Here is a 21,763-nt window from a genome sequence, read left to right as displayed (position 1 = left end):
TATTTGACAAAAATATACAGATACACAATTACGCTACTTTGAGTGATATAGGAAATAGAGGAAATGCAGGGAACTGAAAATTTATGATTTCATCTGTTGAAATGTGGTTTATTGATTGTAGAATAATTACACACATCATTACACATATGGGATTTACCTCCAGGATATAAACTTAATGTTTTCTTTTGGCAAGAGAGCTACTTGTTTCTAGTAGTTGCCTTTTTCCAGAACTTTTTGAAACTGGTGGCATTTACATTTAACGCACATAATGTCTTGTGCTCACGGCATGTTCTTATCAGTGAATTGTTGTTCAGCCACTGTAATCTTGTCCAGGTTCAGTGTTTTGCTCTATATTTGTGGTAATGCTGTGAATACTGACTCGGCTGTGTGAATTTTCAATCCTTTGTTTTTGCACGCTGTGCTGGACACCATAACAAAAGTAGATGATTAAACCTGTTGAAAAAAAAAGTTGCATTATCTCTGGTTATGCACACTTTAGTTTATATTTTGGAACACTTTTTGTTTCAGTGAAAATTTGTATATTTTCATGACGTTCTTTGCATACCTATTGCCATCCACACTGCGTAACGGATCCATGTGTCTGATCCAAGTTGGACCATAAGATAGACATTAACAAAGGTGCTGAAAACAGGAAGCAATGGCACTAAAGGAACCTGTACATGAGAAAAAGCAGAAAGACTGTGAGAAACAAACCAAAATAGTAGAGATGATGGCTGGATCAATAACAGTTGGGATTTTTTTTGAAGGATTAGGGTTATTCCCTGATAAAGACATATGATAGATGAAGTAAGCAATACCATGAAAGCTGCTGTTGTTGTACTCTGAGGTTGCCTCCAGATGGCCAGGACACTGAGTGCCAGAATCAGTGCGACCACGGTGACGCAAAGTAAACTCCACCACTCAAGGGCCTGCAGGGAGTTTACTGTCCCAGATATGAAGAGGCTAAGGATGACAGCTAAAGAGACTGAGGACAACATTGTAAGTTTCAGTGGTAATAAACAAATTTCAAACAAACAAGGAGCATTTTAAAAATTTCACTTACTAATGAAAACAGTTAAAATAGACACATTTCTTGATGTCCGCCTGGTGGCTTGAGAGGGAGGAGATATTACGTGGCCGAACGAAAAGGGTTCTGCTTTATTGAAGCTTGAGTCCTCACTGGGGTCTGCTTGGTATCTGCAAACATTTTATATAAATATACCAAGACAGTGTTGGTGAGACATAATTTTTGTATACATATACATAGCTGTGACTTAAAACAAGTGTTAACTGGGTTTTATTCTTCTCCTTTATCATTTCTCACTTAATAATTGTTTCGGGCACACACCAGAACAGGGTCATCTTGTGTAACACAATTTTTTATTTATAGCCACTGAAAGTAGTTAAATGAAATGAACCTAGAAGGTATCAGTAGCTCAAATATTTAGTGAAATGTTGATGGCCCTACCTGTATATGCTTAGGTTGTTCTTTTGTACATAAAAGATGTAATTTAACTTTATTGTCCCAAGTTATTATGACAACCTAAAATTAGACCCTGCTATTCTTCTGTCTGTTGGCATTGAGCCACAAGTACAACTACTTTTTTAGACTGCAGGGATATGATAACTGTAAGGACTTCTAACATTTCATACCTTAATATGAGGATACAGATGGCAACAAGAGTGTAGGCAAAGAGTGTTCCGATTGACATCATGTCAACCAATGCCTTCAGGTCAAACAATAGCGCCATGACAGCTGAAAAAACACAAACAAGTAACATGAACCTACATGATGACACGCTCATTCCAGTTAGCATATTTCAGCCACACCTTCACCCAAAGGTTGGTCTACAACTTGTAATTGGAGATTTAATACTCAGAACTCATTCTACACAAGGAGAGACATATAGATATCAATTATGAATATTTTTTCCCGGCCATTGTCTTATCACCTCTAACCAGCAAAATTTATGAAACTATACTATATAGCTAAGTTTCAACTATTGTTAAAACATTGACAATTGAACAAAGAAAGGACATTAAAGTCTGATGAGTTTTACCTGATACAACTCCTGAAGCCAAAGTTGCTATGACAGGACTTTGTCTATCACTCATTTTACTGAGAGGTCTGAAGAGAAGGCCATCCCTGGCCATGGCAAACAGGACGCGAGGCATTGGAAACATCGATCCAAGGAGGCTGGAAGAAAAAAACTCCAATGAGTCCATCAGTGACACACGCGTTGTTTATTCAGATCATTTTCATTTACAGTATGACAAATCGGAAATTTCATACTGATAAAATTAAGCTTATTTTGATTTTACTGGTGGACCAGAATGAGATTTGCAAATGGCACACCTTGTTGACAGTGCACAGAGGGAGCCCACAGCTACTGCATACTTTGCAGGGCCCCAACCAATGTATGTAAAGGCCACAGGCAGTGGGCTGTGCACACTGAGCAAATAGTAGGGCATCATAAGTGTCAGGGCAGCAGACACACCAAAATAAGCCAATAAGCAGATCAGAAGCGACGCCACAATTCCAAGTGGGATTGACTTCTGGGGATTTTGAACCTCCTCTCCTGAAGAAAATAGACATTTAAATTTATAATTTATAATTTGCTCAGCAATTACAGTGTTTTTTTTTTCTGTATAAATTCAATGTATAGTGCAACAAATACTGTTTACTGCAATGTGTTCCAGGTCTTTGTCCATATTAGACTTTCTTGTCAGCAGTTTGTTGTTCTATTTGCACCAAGCAATGCTCAACAGCTTTGCAACAATAATTTTGTTGGCTTTTCTTTAATTACCTGTTGTAGCAATGCAGTCAAATCCAACAAACGCGTAAAAGCAAGTGGCTGCTCCTGCTAATGTTCCCTCAAAGCCAAAAGGAAAAAATCCCCCGCTGCCTGCTCTGCTGGTTTCATTCAGTGATGTGTGGTTTCTGTAACAGGCAGGCATGTTGATATTTGCTCTTTTAATAATAATAAACAAGCCATTAGGCAAGTCACGGGAATAGTTATTCAAATGGAAAATATATTTTACTGTATGCCTGTATGGCACAACATCCTATTTCTTTTCTTTGTACGTGTTTTTTTTTTTTTTCAAATTAATAATGCATACTCAGTCAGGAGCGAGTCTTCACCAATGTACCAGTTGTTGGTGTCTCCTTTCATGAAGCCAGACAGTATAACAAACAGCAACACCAGGATGTTAACTGCTGTAAAAACCTTGTTTACAAGAGCTGACTCTTTCACACCAAATGCAAGAATCCCTAGAGAGAAAAGAAAAAGTTATTCAATTAAGTTCATCATGAAGTACAATCAAAAGCTAATTTGGCAAAAACAACAACAACAACAACATCAATAACAACAACAACAACAATAATAATAATAATAATAATAATAATAATAATAATAATAATAATAATAATAATAATAATAATAATAACATAAACGTTTAATTCCAAGAAAAAAAATAAATATATATTATATATTATGTATATAATTCAATATTATTTACATTTTCCCTTCATCTTTACAAAACTTGCCTGCCAAGAGCATTATGAGGCCAGCTGCAAAGAAGTCCGGGTAGGGAGCCAATCCAGGTAAGTACATTGCAGCCTGTTTGCCCAGGGAGTTGGTAATAATGTTTCCAATAAGGTCATCAAAGGTCCCACTCCATGCTCTGGCTACACTTGATGTTCCTAAAGGACAGTTAACAGGAAGGAGTTAAGCAAGAAATTCACAATATGTTTATTTTGGTCATTTTATTTATTTCAGCTTTGAGGCTTGTGATATCAAAAGTTTACAGAGAAAGTACGTTTTTGCTGAAGCGATTTTTCCAGGAGAACAATTAAACAGCCATCACATACAAACATACTCAGAGAGACAGTGTCTGTACCTATAACATAAGACAGCAGCAGGTTCCAGCCAGTGATAAAAGCCCAGATCTCCCCCACAGTCACATAGCTGTAGAGATAGGCCGAGCCAGTCTTAGGAACGCGAGCTCCAAATTCAGCATAGCACAGTCCGGCAAAAATGGAAGCAACTGCGGCTATCAGGAAAGAGATTATGATGCTCGGCCCAGCCACGGCTCTGGCCACCTCTCCTGACAGGACATACACACCGGCCCCCAATGTGCTGCCGACCCCCAGAGCCACAAGGTCGAGGGTGGTCAGGCAACGGCGAAAGTTGGACACTTCACCCTCTGGCTCCAGAGGTTTCCTGCGTGACAGACTCCGCAGGAACAGCAGAACCTTTGCACCAGACATCCTATTAATCAAATATTTGGTGCTCATTGTTAGATTGCTCAATATGAAGTTAATAGTGACACAAGCACAATCAAATAGCAGTGCAAAGCCAGTGATTTCACATAAAAGTCTAATGCACATGCTTTTTAAAAAGTAGCAAAATGCAAACAACCAATTCAAAGATTTTCTGACCAAAGAAGGGAGGACTCTTACGTTATATGAACAATTTCTAATGAAATGCTAAAAACATTGGACACAAATAATGGATTTTTTTAGTTTATTTGTAATAAATCCCTCAAAGATACACATCCTGTTCATTTGATTTCACTCTTTGCGATATAATGATACTACTGAGAAATTCAGGAAAATTACAAGCAAACACAAAACACACACAGACAAAAACTCCCTGTTCACAAGATATCCCTATTACAAAGTATATATTCACAGTAATCCTTCCAATTCCATTTTAATATCAGGACATTGTTGAAGATGAACAACAAAAACACCAAAAGTTACTGCATGCATTTATTTTATCTGTTGGCAGTTACTTAACGACCTGTGTGTATGAAAAAGGAATACATTATTAAAGTATGTTTATCAATTTGCTGTCTTCATGATTTATCAGTAATTCATCAGAGAATTTGAATTTTTGTTTTATACTTACTGGCCACGATCTGCAAATGATTTTCTTAATTTAAGAAAGATTGTCTTACCTGTTTCAATGGAAAGCAGCAGTGGAAGCGACTGTTTTGTCCCAGAACCACTATATGTGAAGATAAACCGTTTCACCATGAACTCCCCACACCTCAACATTTTTGACACGTTATGTTACATTTCGGACATATGTGCCATTTCTGCAAAAGACATGATCTGAGGGAGGACATTGCTGAGAAGAGCAACACTGGATGAAAACGTTAAAGCCCCACAAAGCTGCTGATTTCAGTGTGTGCTTTTAATTTTTGTCTCCTTGCGTTAATTGTACATTTTAACTGAAGGTCATGAAACCGGTCCAGACCTTCACTATACATTTTTACTTTCATCCATCAACTTTGCAAATCTCTTGCATGGATATAAAATAAATCGCTTTCCTTTAAGTTCAGAGACTTCTCTTCCTTTCCTGTGTGTGTGAATAAATAAAAAATAAATATAATGGCAACTGAAAAGTCTAGAAATTCCTTTCAGTAATATTTAATGCATAAAATAAAACTGACTCTCCTGCTGCTGATTCATCAGCTCTGATACACCAAGTTCTGTGTGTTACATTCCTAATTGGCTTTTCCTTGTTTTATTGAACTCCTTTACTGTTGAAGCGTTTTCATCTACTTTTAGAAGAATTGGCAAAAACAAAGAAGCAATGAATTCATCTTTTTACTGACACTAACAATAACCATCCTATCTATGCTTGGCAGTTTAGATCCCCTTATGTGTCTGGTGCCTTGTGTGCTGGGTTGGGACACAGGTAAGTCAACATGTTGTTCACTGAAATTGTTCTTACTAGAGACATCTGCCCAGCAACAAATTGAAGACTCGTCCATCAGAGCAGAAGGAGACAGCTAATTGTTTGAGGAACATAATGATGCAGTCCATTGCTTCCAGGGGCTCCTGGTATCACGCTGCAGCTCTGCCGCTAAAATGCAATGCCAGATCAAACCTGCTTAGAAAACTGATCACTGGATGTCAAACAGATGCAGACACAGGCACCAGGAATGACTGAGGATTAGAGGAAATGTGTGTGTGACTGCTGAGAGACATATCTGAAATGACTGAAAAGAGATACCATCATAAAACACTGTTAGAAGACAGAATTAGTGTTCTATTTGCACATGTTCCTTCAAAAGTTCCTTCAGTGCTGTAGTCATAGTAGATCATTACAAATTAAAGTAACCCTCCTAACTCACTGTAGGTTACGGTGGCTTTGGCTCAGGAGGAGTGAACTGTGAGCAGACTTCATTAGCTGAAGGAAATGGACTCCCCTCTCTCTGTAAATGATTCATCTGCAGAAAGAGATTCAGAAGCTCACTCCTTGTCCAGTAAATCCATTCAGCATCCTGTACATTTGGAGGAAAGGTCCAAAGAAATCTGTTCAACTGCTTTTTTTTGAAGGGTTAGGGCAAACTCCGGCATTCAGGTGGTAAGTTTGGGCCTGTGTTATTGTCTATGTTTGATGTTTTAATAGTTTTACTTTGGAAGTTGAAGTTATTTAATTAGCATCAGTTTTAGAGAATTTGGAATTAACCTGTTTAGTTCAACTTCGTTTTCCAATTTGTTTTAGTTTCAATGTTTATTTTTAACAAACTGGAAGAGCTGACTTTTACACTGATGTTGCATAGTCTCTGAGTTATTTAAAACTAACAGTGAACCCAATCTTTGCTGGTAGTTACATAGTTAGTTAGAAATGGTGTGACTAAATCTGTTTTATCAATTTAGAACAAGTGGAAAATAATGTGATGTGTATTTTTATTGTTATTTTCAAGGAGATGACTGAGGGGCCATTGCATACCAACACTGGGCATTGGATAGTTATATAATTATGCTGCTTTCTAGCATAGTTATTTAGCGGCAATAGATCTAAATCATTTTTATTTTACTTTATTTTTTTGTTAATCTTGCTTTCAAGTACTTTTCAAGTACCAGCAATAATAGATTGAATAGATTTTTTCAGGCTGTGTGGTGGCGTTCTCTCAGTCATGGTTAATATGGCAAACAGTGGCTCTTTAAGGCATGAGTTGCTTCATTATCACAGCTCTGCCCAAGCATTTTTCCAGTACTATTAGCCAGATGCAGTGAGGCTACTATGGCTTTTCTCCATGGTGACTTGGTTCACTGGCCACAGCGTGGGACTGAGCATTTTCAGGAAGGAAGGTCATTAGAGTGTGACTTTACTTTTGCCTCATGTAAATCCTGCTTCTATTTTGGGTGCAGATGGATATTTCAAGCAACAAAGACAAGTGTGACCACATTGTTACCGAAGTTTTAAATGTTCAAATTCATTTGTTTTTAGAAAGAGCAACAGAGAAGTCAGTTTATTCCAAAAGACTACACGTCTGATTCATCCAGCTAACGTCTCAGATTCCATACTGCCCTTTTTTATGAGGTAAGTGACTGGAGTTTGTTGGATAGTCTCACCATAGCAGCACATCGATGTTTATTTATTGCTGGGTTATCAAGAAAATGTAAATGAGATCATTTTTCTGCCAAAATAAAAATGTTATTTTTAACATCAGTTTTATCGGAAAAAATAGCTACCTGCAGTTATTGAACCCCTTTTAATTAATCTTAAACACAGCAATGACATGCTTCTTTTGTTTGCTTCCTACAGGTGGGCAGTCTCATTAGTGCAAACATGAATAACACAAAACAGAGCAGCAGGCAGATCGGTGGGAGGAGATTATACTGAGAATATTTTATACTCTGAGAAGTTCAGGAAAATAATCCTATCTATTTTCAAAAAGAAAGGATGAAACTGCTTCTCTATTATCTCATACTTTTGGGGTCCAGCTATGTCATTTCAACCTACGGGCCCTATCAACGAGCACAGATGACTGGGGACATCTTACTTGGAGGTCTTTTCCCCATACACTTTGGTGTTTCATCCAAAGACCAAGACCTTGCAGCCAGACCAGAATCTACACAGTGTGTCAGGTAAAATTCGACATGGCTTTTATGTCGACACCAAACATTTCTGAAATGTAACTCTAATGAAGCTCTTTTAAATGTTGTTTCCTGCAGGTTCAATTTCCGTGGTTTCCGCTGGCTCCAGGCCATGATTTTTGCAATTGATGAGATTAACAACAGCAGCGCTCTCCTGCCCAACATCACTCTGGGATACAGGATATTTGATACATGCAACACGGTTTCAAAAGCTCTGGAAGCTACGCTCAGTTTTGTGGCCCAAAACAAGATAGATTCCCTAAATTTGGATGAATTTTGTAACTGCACTGATCACATCCCATCAACCATTGCAGTAGTCGGAGCAGCTGGATCGGCAGTGTCCACAGCAGTTGCAAACCTTCTCGGCCTTTTTTATATTCCTCAGGTGAGTAGCTGAGTAACTTGTCTCTATCAACCACCTTAAATCCTGAGCAAATCCTAGAAACTATGTTCATACATTATTAGTTTTGGATAATGTAGATATAACTTATTGACTAGACTGACTAGACATTTGTCAAAGAATGACAAAATCTACAACATGAACACCATTAAGCAATTGTAATCAATACTTTTCAGATCAGCTACGCCTCCTCTAGTCGTTTACTGAGTAACAAGAATCAGTACAAGTCCTTCATGAGAACCATTCCCACGGATGAATACCAGGCCACAGCCATGGCAGACATCATCGAGCACTTTGAGTGGAACTGGGTCATTGCTGTGGCCTCAGATGATGACTATGGACGGCCAGGGATCGAAAAGTTTGAAAAAGAAATGGAAGAGCGAGACATCTGCATTCACCTAAATGAACTTATATCTCAGTACTTTGAGGATCATGAAATCCAAGCTCTGGCCGACAGGATTGAGAACTCCACAGCCAAAGTGATTGTTGTTTTTGCCAGCGCGCCAGATATTGAGCCATTAATCAAAGAGATGGCCAGAAGAAACATCACTGATCGCATTTGGTTAGCCAGCGAAGCGTGGTCAGGGTCCTCCCTTATTGCCAAACCAGAATACCTGGACGTTGTGGCAGGGACTATCGGCTTTGCTCTGAAAGCAGGGCGGATACCTGGTTTTCGAGAGTTCTTGCAACAAGTCCAACCAAAGAAAGACAGTCATAATGAATTTGTCAGGGAGTTTTGGGAAGAAACCTTCAACTGCTATTTGGAAGACAGCCCGAGACTGCAGGAGAGTGACAGCACTAGCTTCAGGCCTCTGTGTACTGGTGAGGAAGACATCACAAATGTTGAGACCCCGTACCTGGACTACACACACCTTCGCATCTCCTATAACGTGTATGTGGCAGTGTATTCCATTGCACAGGCCCTGCAGGACATACTCACCTGCACGCCTGGAAATGGACTTTTTGCCAACAATTCTTGTGCAGATATCAAGAAAATGGAAGCATGGCAGGTGAAGTATTGCTTCTTCCTATGAATAGTTACATTTCTTAATAAGTGAATCATCCACATGTATGTTTGCACTTTTACAGGTGCTGAAGCAGCTCAGACATTTGAATTACACCAACAGTATGGGGGAAAAGATGCACTTTGATGAGAATGCAGACCTGGCAGCAAATTATACCATTATAAACTGGCACAGGTCCGCCGAAGACGGCTCCGTGGTGTTCAAGGAGGTTGGGTATTACAACATGCACACTAAGAGAGGAGCCAAACTGTTCATCGACAAGACAAAGATTCTGTGGAACGGCTACGGCTCAGAGGTCAGTCGGACTGTTTCGTTGCAAATGTTTGAGTTAGAGCATTCCTTTTTTTCCCATCATTAGGAAGTTTTTTCATTATCATGCAGTAATATCTTTAGAATTGTCGACAGATAATCGTACAGTTTATCTTAAGATGATCTCTGTGGACAGATGCAGTTCATCCCCGCTTTAGAGCTGCATCAACAGATTTTCTTTTTCGTTACTCCCTTTGTCACTCTTGGCAGATAGACAATCAAAGATGGCCTGTTAAAGTGATGGTGAGGTAGTCATCTGTGTATTTTCTGCAGTAGATTCAGATCAGCACGATCCCATTCTACAGAAGCAGCAGGATCACTGGCACAGAAGATGAATGATGTACTGTTGTGAACAGGAAACAGCATTTTATGTGTTGTATGTTTTGAATATTTACACTGCTTGATCTTGTCCCCAAACAGTACCAGGCTGGATCTATTTTTTCCACCTCCAAACTAAGTCTAATTAGACTGATGCACTTGAACTTGGCTCAGACTGAGGAGCACAGTGTTTGTTGTAGGTCCACAGGTCCACTAGTGTGTACCAATATGTGCTGTAGTTCCAAAGGTAAACGATATTTGAGGGCAGGATTAAGTTGTGAAGTACTGAAAATAAAACATACACTTAAACTAATGTTGACTTTTTTTCTTCACTGGTGCTCCTATTGCTCCAGGTATTACACCGGATATGAATCTATCCCACACATCCCCACATCAAATAACCCAAACTATCACTTTAATGGTGACAGTGTAGATGAAAGCGACATTTTAGAGCAAAGAGAAATTGAATCGATGGGTAACAAAGAGGATTAATCACTTTAACTGACCACATTACTGAATATTTACATCCATTCTGAATGTATTTTCTTCTCTCTTTGTGATGCAACTCTTTCTGATGTCCATTTCACGTCCCATAGGTGCCGTTCTCTAATTGCAGTGAGGACTGTGAACCTGGCACAAGAAAAGGGATCATAGATAGTATGCCCACATGCTGCTTTGAATGCACGGAGTGCTCAGATGGAGAGTACAGTAACCACAGAGGTATGAGGAAGTCAAACATTCACTATGATCTCATTCTACTAATATTACACCTTGCTACAATTTCATTAGTTTAACATACATGTTCTTTATACAGATGCCAGTGTTTGCACCAAGTGTCCAAACAACTCCTGGTCCAATGGGAACCACACATTCTGCTTCCTGAAGGAAATTGAGTTTCTCTCTTGGACAGAACCTTTCGGCATAGCTTTGGCCATATGTGCAGTGGTGGGAGTTGTTTTGACAGCTTTTGTGATGGTTGTCTTTGTTAGATTTCGGAACACCCCAATAGTGAAGGCGACAAATCGAGAACTGTCCTATGTTCTCTTGTTCTCACTGATCTGTTGCTTCTCCAGCTCTCTGGTCTTCATCGGTGAGCCACAAGATTGGACATGCCGCTTACGCCAGCCAGCCTTTGGGATCAGTTTTGTACTCTGCATTTCCTGCATCCTAGTGAAAACTAACAGAGTACTTTTGGTGTTTGAGGCCAAGATCCCTACAAGTCTCCACCGTAAGTGGTGGGGATTAAACCTACAGTTTCTGTTGGTCTTTCTCTGCACATTTGTCCAAGTCATGATTTGCGTCATCTGGCTTTACAACGCCCCTCCTTCTAGTTACAGGAATCACGACATTGATGAGATTATTTTTATCACCTGCAATGAGGGCTCTGTGATGGCTCTTGGGTTTCTTATTGGCTACACATGCCTCCTGGCAGCTATATGCTTCTTCTTTGCATTTAAATCACGGAAGCTTCCAGAAAATTTCACAGAAGCTAAGTTCATCACTTTTAGCATGCTTATATTCTTCATCGTTTGGATTTCTTTTATCCCCGCCTACTTTAGTACTTATGGCAAGTTTGTTTCTGCTGTGGAGGTCATTGCCATCTTGGCATCCAGTTTTGGGATGTTGGCCTGTATTTTCTTTAATAAAGTTTATATTATCCTCTTCAAACCATCAAGGAACACCATTGAGGAGGTCAGATGCAGCACTGCAGCCCATGCTTTCAAGGTAGCTGCCAAAGCTACGCTAAAACATAGCGCAGCTTCCAGAAAAAAGTCCAGCAGCATTGGGGGATCTTCTGCCTCGACTCCATCCTCATCCTTCAGTCTGAAGACCAACGGGAATGACTGTGACCCAACATCTGTAAAACATAAGCCAAGGGTGAGCTTTGGCAGTGGAACAGTTACTCTGTCCTTGAGCTTTGAGGAGTCAAGGAGGAGTTCTCTGATGTGACCATTTATGTGTGGAGTTGTTAGATTTCAGCTTCATCAGTCCCATTAATAAGGTGTGATTTGGACTTATTATGTAAAGGAAACCTGCTAATAAGGGGAAACATTTTGTACAATTAAAGATATTATATAACATCCAAGTTGTTTTTCCTTTAGGTGCTCTGTCTATCTATCTATGTATTTATACACTCTCAATATTTGTCAATATTTAAGGTTGAGGAGCATGTTTACATGTGAGGTGGTCATATAGAAAGAGAGGATTTAAGAAGCATGACAGTGTTGAACTTTCAGGGAACTTTGTTTGCTTTTAATAAAGCTGTAACAACTGCAAACAGTATTTGCTAATCTCACATGTTAATGTCATTCCTGCTGTGAGCCCACACTCATAGCTCAGACTACAGACTATATATATATATATATATATATATATATATATATATATATATATATATATATATATATATATCAGTATATGAGAAAAACTGCTTAGGAAGAAAAAGTAGGTAAAAGGCATTTGAAAACTGTAGCACATTGCTTGGCAAGAAGATGACATGCTGAGACAGTCAGGATCATGGCTGACCACCTGAGCAGGCTGGAGCAGCTGCACTAAGTCCACTGTGAGAAGGACGAAGACCTTTATCCTCATAGGCAGTGGAGCCCAGCAGAGAGAGCAGCATGTTGTCTCTGTGTGGGCTGCAGGGAGCAGAGAGGCAGACTGTAGAAGAATGACCCAACTGTGTTGAATAATAGAAATGTGAATTAATGTTTGCAATTACAATTGGTGTATGTCACTCGTGATTACAGCACATTTTAGTATGGCTGCCCTGTAGCTACAACATGTATTGATCTACTGTGTTATCTATTAACTTATTTTTCCTCAGCAGGAAATAGAGGTTCCAAGAATTGCAACAACTATTTTGAAAACCACCCACCGGAAGTATGCAAATCACATGAACCCCGTTTTTCGGTGTTTAATCACATAAAATAACAACTGCTTCCTGTTTGGCGTCGCTGCCTTTAAAATAAAATATATTCTACACGTTTCCTTTTGGGAAATAAAATAGAATTTTTAAAGGTATCTGCTGAGTTTTCAGCAAATTTCGAAAAAAAAAAAACTATTTTTGAAGACTGTGATAACCATAAATAATAAATTAATAGTCACGGCTTAGTAGGCACTTATGTTGCTATCATATAATTTATGCGGCAACATATCTATTCGAGATTTTTCGCTGAATGTTATTATTATTATTATCTTTATTATTCTTATCCTGTAGATTTAAAGCCCTCGTCCATTGCTTGGGCTTTTATTATGAAATACATTCAGCAGACATGTGTGTATTTCCGTCAGCTTGACATCGCTCGCTGTTGCGATAACCTGTATAATGACGGTGTGAATGAGGAGAGATGCGGCGGTCCCTCATCAGGAGTCCGGACAGGAAGACGCTCAGCTGCCGATCACTCCAACGGTGAGGCAGTTACGGCCTAAATATCTTCACAGGACCCTAACGGAGGCATTTCCGTTAGGCAGCTAGCGGACAGCTAGGTGTAAAACAAAACAAAACAAAACAAAAAAAAACGGTGGATGTGGACATTTACGGGCAGGTATGGGGACTAACCGGAGCCGGTTTACCGGGCACAGGAGGCAGCTGTCCGGGAAAGAAGGAGATGTCAGCCCATAAACACAGGCAGACATGTCGGCGAAGCTCAGCCACGGTTAGCATGTGACTGCTCCATCATGAACACCAACACGTAGAGATGGAGACACAGCTTTAACGTTACTCTTCATACACAGAACTTCCACCGGCAACACGACTAGTTTTGTGCTTGTGCTCTGCCATCTAAAGTTTACTTAACGGCCCACACATCTGCCTTCAGTGTTTGCTGTCAAACAACCGAAGTTTTAGCCCCAGAGTTGGCTTTGTGATGGGAACATTGGTGACGTGTGAAACGAGCAGTCGGTCAATCATCGTCATTGTGGAGAAGAGAGGGCGCAGTTTGGACTGGAAAGAGGGTAAAGTGATACTGCAGCACGAGACAGTGTGTGTGAATGATCCGAGCTGAGAGTGAACAAAACAAGTCAGGTGTGTGTGAATGATCCGAGCTGAGAGTGAACGAAACAAGTCAGGTGTGTGTGAATGATCCGAGCTGAGAGTGAAACAAGTGAGACAGTCTTTGTATTTCAAATGGATGCGTCCATTTAGAAATGTAAGATCAGAGCAATTTAGTTATCCCACGTATGGGAAATTTCTTGTTACAGCAGAAGCCATAGATATGATAAAATAATACTTTTTTTGATCCCCGCTGGAGTAATTCAAATGTCACAGCAGCACAAGGCAAGAGGGTTAGGGTTAGGGACAGGTGAGAAATGAAGAAATTAAATAGGACACAGAGGACAGGTGACAAAAAACATTAAATAAGACAGAGACAACAAGAAGATTGGGAGGAAAAGAAAAAAAACTGCTACAGAACAAAGTGACCAGAAACTAAGTGGAGATCAGACAGCTAGGTTAGGACTGTGTGCTGTCCAAACTGCTGTTGTGCAGTCTGATGGGACTGACTGAATGAGCTGCCCATCAGTCAGGAGCGTGTTGTGCAGAGGGAAGGCAAGAAGAAGATATAAGAATAAAAACAAATACAAACAAAAATACCAAAGCGAGAAAAAAAAATTATATAAAAATTATATTTAATATATATATATATATAGTTAGTGGTAAAGATAACGTGACTGTGAGAATAGAAACTCTCATCCACAAAAAAAAAAAAAGAGATGCAGTTAGTGTGGAGTGCAGATTTTTTTATTGCAGCTACAGAGAAGTGTTATAAAGTTTGATTGCGGTTGGTATGAATGGCCTGCATAGTTCCCCCACAGTGTCATGAAGCGTGTGGGAGCGGTTGTCCAAGATAGATGGCACTTTGGCCAAGATCCTCCTCTCATGCACCTCCTCAATGCAGTCCAAAGAGCAGTCCAGGACAGTTCCGGCTTCCTGTCCCTCTCTGAACATCCACTGCATGAAAGACGGCAGATGCTTGAGTCATAGAAAGTCCTTAGCAGAGGCCTGCACACTCTAAAGGACCTCAGTTTTCTCAGTAGGTGGAGACGACTCTGGCCCTTTTTGTACAGTGCATCAGTGTTTAGTGACCAGTCCAGTTTGTTGTTGAGGTGAACACCCAGGTATTTGTACTCCATGTTCTGTATAACCTGCTCTGTCAGTTTGTCATCCTGCAGAGGAGTCCAATGTAGTGTCAGAGCAAGATGGAAATAAACCTTGTGTTTCATTCTCATTTGTGACTTCTATTCTCTTTAAATCCATTCACAGGTTTCAGAGAACAACAATTTTGGCATCATTTCCTTCAAGTGGACTTTCTTCTCCCTTCATTGATGGATTCCTGTCTATAAGCTTTCATTACTAAGCAGTGATCATTTCAGTGGATCACTGTCAAGATCAGCGGCATGTTTCAAAACCATGGGATGACTGCTTAGTAGTTCTGTGGCTCTCAGTATTTTAGCTGAAATGGTCCACGAGGGGGATATATCTTAAACTGTAGCTAACGGCATCTCCAGCTGCCACTTTCACTCTTTCACATTTACAAACTCAAACAGCGATGGGCTTCTGTTTGCCTGTGTGCAAGGTTTTGCGCAGGGGAAAGTATTTTTTACTGCTCTTTCTGTCGCTATCGCTGTTAGCGTGGATTGTAACTTTTTCAGGGGAAACAGCCAAATCCTTCCAGGTTTCCTCTGTCACAACACAAACTCAAAATCTCATAGAAGACAGTTTTAGGAATAAACTGACCCCTTGGACTGCAGCACCTGGTCGCCTAAATACTCCACCACCAAAAGTGGAATGCCCTCAGGAGTCACCATTGTTACGTAAGTGTGGATGAATGCAAATGTTTTAGGAAATGACAAAGTTGCAGTGGATATATATATATATATACATATATATAGATGGAAAAAAGGGGAGTAAATTGTGACTTAATTGACGTTATAAATCACATAAGAAAATAATTGCAAGCAGGACTCGGCTTTTTACAGAGGGAGTGGTGAAGCTGTCGTTTGAGTCTTCTCTGAAACTGAAAGACGTGGAGAGTGATAACAAAGGTGTGACTGGGGGCAAGTATGAGCCCAAAGACTGTACAGCGAAGCAGAGCGTAGCGATCATTATCCCTCATCGCAACCGAGAGAGACACCTGCTCTACCTGCTGCACCACCTGCACCCCTTTCTGCAGAGGCAGCAGCTGCATTATGGCATTTACGTCATCCAGCAGGTACGGCTCCGCATAAAACGCGTCACACAGTTTCCATACAAAAAGGAATGATCAGTTTAATATTATAGGGATGAATTAATTATTAATGTTAGTAGGGCTGGATGATATGGCCAATTTTGATATCACAATATACTTCAGTCAATACCAGATAGTTCAAATGTCGATATGAACCTTATAAAACTTGTGTTCTGGTCTTTTTGCATGGCTTGAGTAAGTGACAATATATATATTGCATTAGGTTCCAGCCCGAAATGCTAGTTGTTCAGGGGCCTGCTGGTAATTTTTCTTTTTTTTTTTTGTTGTTGTTTGCTAAAATACCTCTGACAACAGACAGCGGAAACTGTCTGAAGGCACTTTACATAGAGCCAGTTTAGAAGGGGTATTTAATAATAATTACAGAGATCGACATTGGCAAGTATTTGTTGACTGTCAAAAAGCATCCTTTTAAGAAGCAGAAAGCTCAAGCAGAACCAGGCTCGGGGTGAGTGGCCATCTGCCTGTACTGTTGGGAGAGAGGTGAGAGAAAAAGAGGCACACAGGCTGGAACTCATGCTTGACAGAATAAACAAACAAAGAGGCGTAGTAATTTTCACAAAGTTTACAGTAATTTCATTTGTGGGACAACATGAACTATGCTGTATTATTTATTTAATGAGAGAGAAACAAACCTGCCAGGGGTAAAATTGTAACAGGTGCAGAGTCTGAAACAGTGAAATGGGCAAGTTTATACAGGTTAATTTCTGTTTCCTTTTTTTTTAATAGGCTGGTTCTCTAACCTTTAACCGTGCCAAATTACTGAATGTGGGCTACTTGGAGGCACTGAAGGACTACCGTTGGGAGTGTTTCATCTTCCATGATGTGGATCTAGTTCCTGAGAATGACCACAATTTATACGTCTGTGACAAGCAGCCCAAGCACTTGGTGGTAGGCCGCAATGCTACAGGATACAAGTGAGTATATGACTAAGACTTAATTAATCTAAAGTAATGAGTCAGAAGTTTAATTTTCTATTAGCTTTGCCAATAAACAACATGGCATTAATGAATCACTGATGATAATACCTTGAAAGGACATCATCTCAAACAAATCAAAATTTTCCTCCTAATCTTTCAGGCTTCGTTACAAAGGCTACTTTGGAGGAGTCACAGCCATGACTAAAGAGCAGTTCCTACAAGTGAATGGATTCTCCAACACTTACTGGGGTTGGGGGGGTGAAGATGATGACCTTCGCATCAGGTGAGACAGCTAAGTGAAAATAGAATTTGTTATAATTAGATAAAAATTGCACTCCCACCAATCTGGAGCAGCGAGATGGTTCTGGATATTCTTTCTTTCATTTATTCATTGATGGATGTGGGTCGGCTGTGCTCTGCAGGGTTGAACTGCAGAAAATGAAGATTGTGCGACCTCCAGCTGATGTAGCTCGCTATACCATGGTCTTCCACAAACGGGACAGTGGCAATGAAATAAATAAAGACAGGTCTGTAAATGTGTTGTACTGCAGCATACTGTATTTCAGGTTTTTTAAGTATGCAAAGCCCAGTTTGTTTAAATCTTTTAAATGGATTTATTTGTTCTCAGGATGAGATTATTGGGACGAACACCCCAGGTGTGGAGAAAAGATGGACTCAACAGCTGCTCATATAAGACTCTGTCAGTGGAGAGGGTTCCTCTTTATGTGAATGTCACGGTAGATATTGGTAAGCCACAGAGTTGAGATTTAAAATGAAAAGTTGTGCTGAGACCAAAAATATTTTTAGATTTTATACAGAATGCAGATTCCCAAGAGCAGAAACACCACAATGTGTCCAAAATGTAATACTAAAATGCTTATTGTTTTGATTAGATTATATATTAAAATCAAGTTTTGGTTGCAGCCACATTAGCTGGTGCATCTTTTAACCAAATCATACTTCATCTCTTTATATTATTACTTGACTTTTTTCATAATGTTACTGAGTGGCCTGACAAATGTTTCTCAAAATCCAGCTGTCACACTTCATTTATATGTATGCAGGGTTATTTATGCATGATTGCATTAAACGTTAAAACACACCATTTTAAATATATTTTAGAATGGTGCTCCTGCAAGGCAACGAGCTGAACTAAAAAAAGACAGAACTGTGGGGCTGAGACATGCACAGCTCTACAAACAAATGCAATTCAATTTCAGATGGTTCAAATTATGGAGGTTGTAGCATATGGAATTTTATTATTTTATTGAGGTCCTGAGAACTTACGAGACGCTATAATAGAATTGAAATTATGACAACAATAACGGCGTTGGTGTGAAGGTGAAGACTTTTTCTGTGTGGAGTTGTCATAGTGTGTGTAAGATGCTAAGTTGATAAATGATCCATAGTCATAGGCTATTTGGTTATCTTAAATGCAATCTGTCTTTTTAATGAGATATGTTTTCATAGTGAATTATACCACAGGGGGTGTTGAGAGATTGCTTCTGTTTTTCCAGTTTAGAAATCACTGTACCGTCTGTGTGAGAAATGTGTTTGTGTGTGAGATCTCAGTCTAGAATATTTTAAGGGGAAGTAGAGCCAGGTGGTGTCAGTGCTAGATTGGTGTGAGTTTATTTGAAGTTATGAAGTGTCCAAAAATTTCATTCGATTTCGACCAAGCTGCCAGAGTCACAGATATAAATGTAGTAGGTTTTTTTTTTTTTTTTTTAAATGGGTTGTGTAAAAAAATTGAGGTGTGATAGTGTTTTGAGATACTATCACTCTTGGAGTGTTGTTCTGGGTCAGGCCAGGAGTGTAGCAGTGATTGAGAGTCATAAAAGGTGGAGGGTGTGATTAAAGCTTCTTATTTTCCAGTAGAATCTAGTGTGAACCAATGGGATATGGGCTGGACTGGGATCACGGAAAAAAACAGTTCCCTGGCTGCAAACGTGTCTTTGTACAGAATATTTTCTTCATAGTGTTTCATACACTAAATTTCACAGCGCCAATTTCCAATGGAAGCAAGTTTGACTTTATGGCACTTACACAATGGAGCTGCACAAGAGGAGAAAAATGAAACCACTCATATCCAACTGAGGTTAATGTGAATGGTGTGAGCAGGTTATTGCATCTCTGCAGAGTTTGAAAAATACTGACGCCATCAATTCTGTGGAATAAATCCAGCGAAGAGCACCATTTCGTAATTTGGTTTGGTGTTTTTTGGTTTTTTTTTTAAAGAATAAAAATACAAAATAATTTATCCCCATAACCCAAATCTAAAATGTCTGGTGTCTGTAACAGTTATGCAGAGCTCTTTATCTATGTCTTGTCAGTGATATTGCTGCTCTGTATCAGTGAGAAAAATGTAAACATTACTTTGAGTCTGCAGTCTTATGGCAGACAACAGACAGGATTTATTGAAGCACCACTGAAAAGCAATACATTTATATGGAAGGATGAGTGTATCAAGTGATATTTAATAAAAAGTGACTGATATTGGTTAACTGTAATTTACACAGCAGGTGTTTTTTATGTGTGACGACTGGAAAAAGAGGAAACAAAAGTATTTCTGCTCTTAGGATTTGCTCTGCTCTAAAATCTCTGGCTGCTCCACTATAGACCTAAGTTATCATTGTGTTTTTGTCGTTTGCTAACTAAATTCTCCTGCTCTGGAAATACAGCAAGCTCAAGGCAGCCCAAGTTTTTTATTTTACTGTTGTTTTGGGGAGGAGGTTGGGTGTGTTTTTCTTTCCTTACACGTTTGGCATTTAAGATGAAATTACTGGTGGGCTGATTTTGATTTCTTAGTGAAGCGTTTCAATAATAATTGCAATCATTTGATGCATTTTTGTAGATACATGATTTGATTATCGCATGCTGCTTAGAAATGTGACAGATAGACCCATATCATTTTTTAAAAACTATGTGTGTATAAACTAGTGTAGCCGCTGGGATGTTATGAATACAATGTGTTGTATTATTTTATCTTTCGAAGACATTTAATAAATAGTTTTTTTTCATATGCATTGTGGTGTTTGCGTGTTTTTAAGCATCCAAAGTGTGAAAACAAATGCACCTGAGTGCTACAGTGATTCTTTTAACTGTCATGATTGCAAAAGTAACTGTCCTGTAGTACAAACTCTCATTAAATCTTGATGATCTTTGAGGGTAATAAGCCCGTTTTGTTATGACAGTTGGTTGTGTACATGCACTTTGTGGGCATTATTGGTTGTCATATTCCATCAGACTTAGATTCAGTGGTGGTAATTCAAACCATGCTCAAGCATCATCCCTCGTCAGCAGTGTTTAGTTAAGATTCTAAAATTCCTATCTGCATATTTACAACCAGTAAAGTCCCACCAAAGTTGCAACAACATGCAGTGCATGGGTGTGACCAGTGGAGGGCAAAGAGAGCACAACCCACACACAAACAGTGTGGTTTCTTGTCCTTTTTAATTACAGAAAGATTTAATTTATAGCACGGCAGTCTTAATGCACCAGACAGACTGATTAAGTCTTACTTGGCTGAAAGGTGGGAATATGTTGAACACACCATGAGCTGTATAATGGGGAAAAACAGCAAATCTAAGATTATCAGCGCAACTGAATAAATGAATTATCAATGTTTTTCCCTTGTAGAATTAAAATGTATTGACAGGAAACAGTAAAATGTGAATTTTGAAAATTTAAAGTTATTTTGGGTGATAAAGAATGGAAAATTATTTTGTTCACCTTTTCATTAGGTGCAGTTTCGTCCCGCTCTGGCACATTGTTGTTAATAAGATGGATACTGGGTATGAATATAAATTATGGCATCCCAAATAGGACCAGGCCAATATTGTAGCAAATCATCAAATGGTTTCTGTTTTGAAGTCACATAGCCTGAACTACTTGATTCCTGAACATGGATTTCATTTTCTGACTATTATTTATGGCGAATATGATCCATCTCAGTTAATAAGATGAACTTTTCATGTATTATCTTTACTTTTCAGTTAACTAGATCTTATATGCAAGAAGGGTTATCTTTCCTTTGCCTCATTTTACTATTTCCATGCTCTCACAGTAGAAGAAGCTAAACTGAAGACATTGCATCACTCTAAAGAGATGTACTAAAAGTTAAGTTCGAGAATAACCCCTTATTATTCAGATACAATGAAATGTCTTCTCAACATGAGCAGATTTTCTTTTCCTTTCACCAGTGTGCAAAGAAAGAGCGGGATGGACAGAATGATGTCATCTCCTCTTCCTATGGTGCAGAAAGAACGCTTTGTGTTGGTGAGGCCAGGCCTAGTCACTAGTTCACATGTGACATTCACAAAACACTTTCAGCACAAAAATATCAACTCTTCAAGGCAGAATACTTCTGTTTTACAAAACTGCCAGTGGTGTTTGTGATGTGTACTCCATTGTTCCTGCCTGTAAATATAGTAACTTTTGTGTCCAAGAGCGTAAAAGTTTACCAGTGCGGTATTTATATTTATTTACAGCAGCAAGGAGAATATTAATTAATGGAAAAAATTAAACCTCGGCACTCTGGATTAAATATTAAATAAAGACTTCATTTCAAAATCAAAAATGTGATTGAATTCACACACGCAGAAATCATGTCTGATGAGCATGATTTAACAGTTGGGAAGTAAGCT

General features: G+C 39.1%; 3 protein-coding genes across 4 annotated transcripts; 2 read left to right on the top strand and 1 right to left on the bottom strand.

Annotated features, from left to right (window-relative positions):
* Positions 1-251: 251 nt before the first annotated feature.
* On the bottom strand, positions 252-4,270 carry LOC115053963 (cationic amino acid transporter 2). Its single transcript, XM_029518875.1, has 11 exons — positions 3,901-4,270; positions 3,548-3,703; positions 3,121-3,271; positions 2,808-2,941; positions 2,357-2,579; positions 2,061-2,197; positions 1,654-1,756; positions 1,064-1,197; positions 819-985; positions 566-674; positions 252-453 (listed from the first exon to the last, which is right to left on the bottom strand). Exons 1-11 carry the CDS (start codon positions 4,268-4,270, stop codon positions 311-313), a joined length of 1,827 nt encoding a protein of 608 aa, XP_029374735.1. The 3' UTR covers positions 252-310.
* Positions 4,271-7,706: 3,436 nt separating this feature from the next.
* On the top strand, positions 7,707-11,902 carry casr (calcium-sensing receptor). Its single transcript, XM_029519945.1, has 6 exons — positions 7,707-7,891; positions 7,979-8,285; positions 8,477-9,310; positions 9,390-9,620; positions 10,549-10,672; positions 10,767-11,902. The coding sequence occupies exons 1-6, from the start codon at positions 7,707-7,709 to the stop codon at positions 11,900-11,902; spliced, it is 2,817 nt and encodes a 938-aa protein (XP_029375805.1).
* A 1,334-nt stretch (positions 11,903-13,236) lies between these two features.
* b4galt4 (UDP-Gal:betaGlcNAc beta 1,4- galactosyltransferase, polypeptide 4) lies at positions 13,237-20,143 on the top strand. Of its 2 annotated transcripts, none has more exons than XM_029520147.1 (7): positions 13,237-13,364; positions 15,216-15,766; positions 15,932-16,164; positions 16,927-17,114; positions 17,278-17,400; positions 17,540-17,644; positions 17,746-20,143. In XM_029520147.1, the coding sequence occupies exons 2-7, from the start codon at positions 15,502-15,504 to the stop codon at positions 17,879-17,881; spliced, it is 1,050 nt and encodes a 349-aa protein (XP_029376007.1). In that variant the 5' UTR covers positions 13,237-13,364; positions 15,216-15,501; the 3' UTR covers positions 17,882-20,143. The 2 variants fall into 2 exon arrangements, with proteins under 2 accessions (XP_029376007.1, XP_029376008.1); XM_029520148.1 differs by lacking the exon at positions 13,237-13,364 and adding an exon at positions 13,389-13,909.
* The last annotated feature ends 1,620 nt before the right edge of the window (positions 20,144-21,763 follow it).

The sequence above is a fragment of the Echeneis naucrates genome, chromosome 14 (genome assembly GCF_900963305.1).
Source record: "Echeneis naucrates chromosome 14, fEcheNa1.1, whole genome shotgun sequence".
Classification (NCBI taxonomy): domain Eukaryota; kingdom Metazoa; phylum Chordata; class Actinopteri; order Carangiformes; family Echeneidae; genus Echeneis; species Echeneis naucrates.
This window is presented reverse-complemented; position numbering and strand designations above follow the sequence as displayed.

What these genes read in the sequence shown, in the direction of transcription:
- casr (XM_029519945.1), top strand. Translation starts at nt 7,707, where the DNA reads ATGAAACTGCTTCTCTATTATCTCATACTTTTGGGGTCCAGCTATGTC. An exon ending in GAATCTACACAGTGTGTCAG is followed by an intron (nt 7,892 to 7,978) that starts GTAAAATTCGAC and finishes TGTTTCCTGCAG; the next exon opens with GTTCAATTTCCGTGGTTTCC. An exon ending in GGAACGGCTACGGCTCAGAG is followed by an intron (nt 9,621 to 10,548) that starts GTCAGTCGGACT and finishes CACGTCCCATAG; the next exon opens with GTGCCGTTCTCTAATTGCAG.
- b4galt4 (XM_029520147.1), top strand. Translation starts at nt 15,502, where the DNA reads ATGGGCTTCTGTTTGCCTGTGTGCAAGGTTTTGCGCAGGGGAAAGTAT. An exon ending in TCAGGAGTCACCATTGTTAC is followed by an intron (nt 15,767 to 15,931) that starts GTAAGTGTGGAT and finishes GGCTTTTTACAG; the next exon opens with AGGGAGTGGTGAAGCTGTCG. An exon ending in CGCAATGCTACAGGATACAA is followed by an intron (nt 17,115 to 17,277) that starts GTGAGTATATGA and finishes CTAATCTTTCAG; the next exon opens with GCTTCGTTACAAAGGCTACT.
- LOC115053963 (XM_029518875.1), bottom strand. Translation starts at nt 4,270, where the DNA reads ATGTCTGGTGCAAAGGTTCTGCTGTTCCTGCGGAGTCTGTCACGCAGG. An exon ending in GAAGACTCGCTCCTGACTGA is followed by an intron (nt 2,942 to 3,120) that starts GTATGCATTATT and finishes TGCCTGTTACAG; the next exon opens with AAACCACACATCACTGAATG. An exon ending in CTCTGTGCACTGTCAACAAG is followed by an intron (nt 2,198 to 2,356) that starts GTGTGCCATTTG and finishes TTTTTCTTCCAG; the next exon opens with CCTCCTTGGATCGATGTTTC.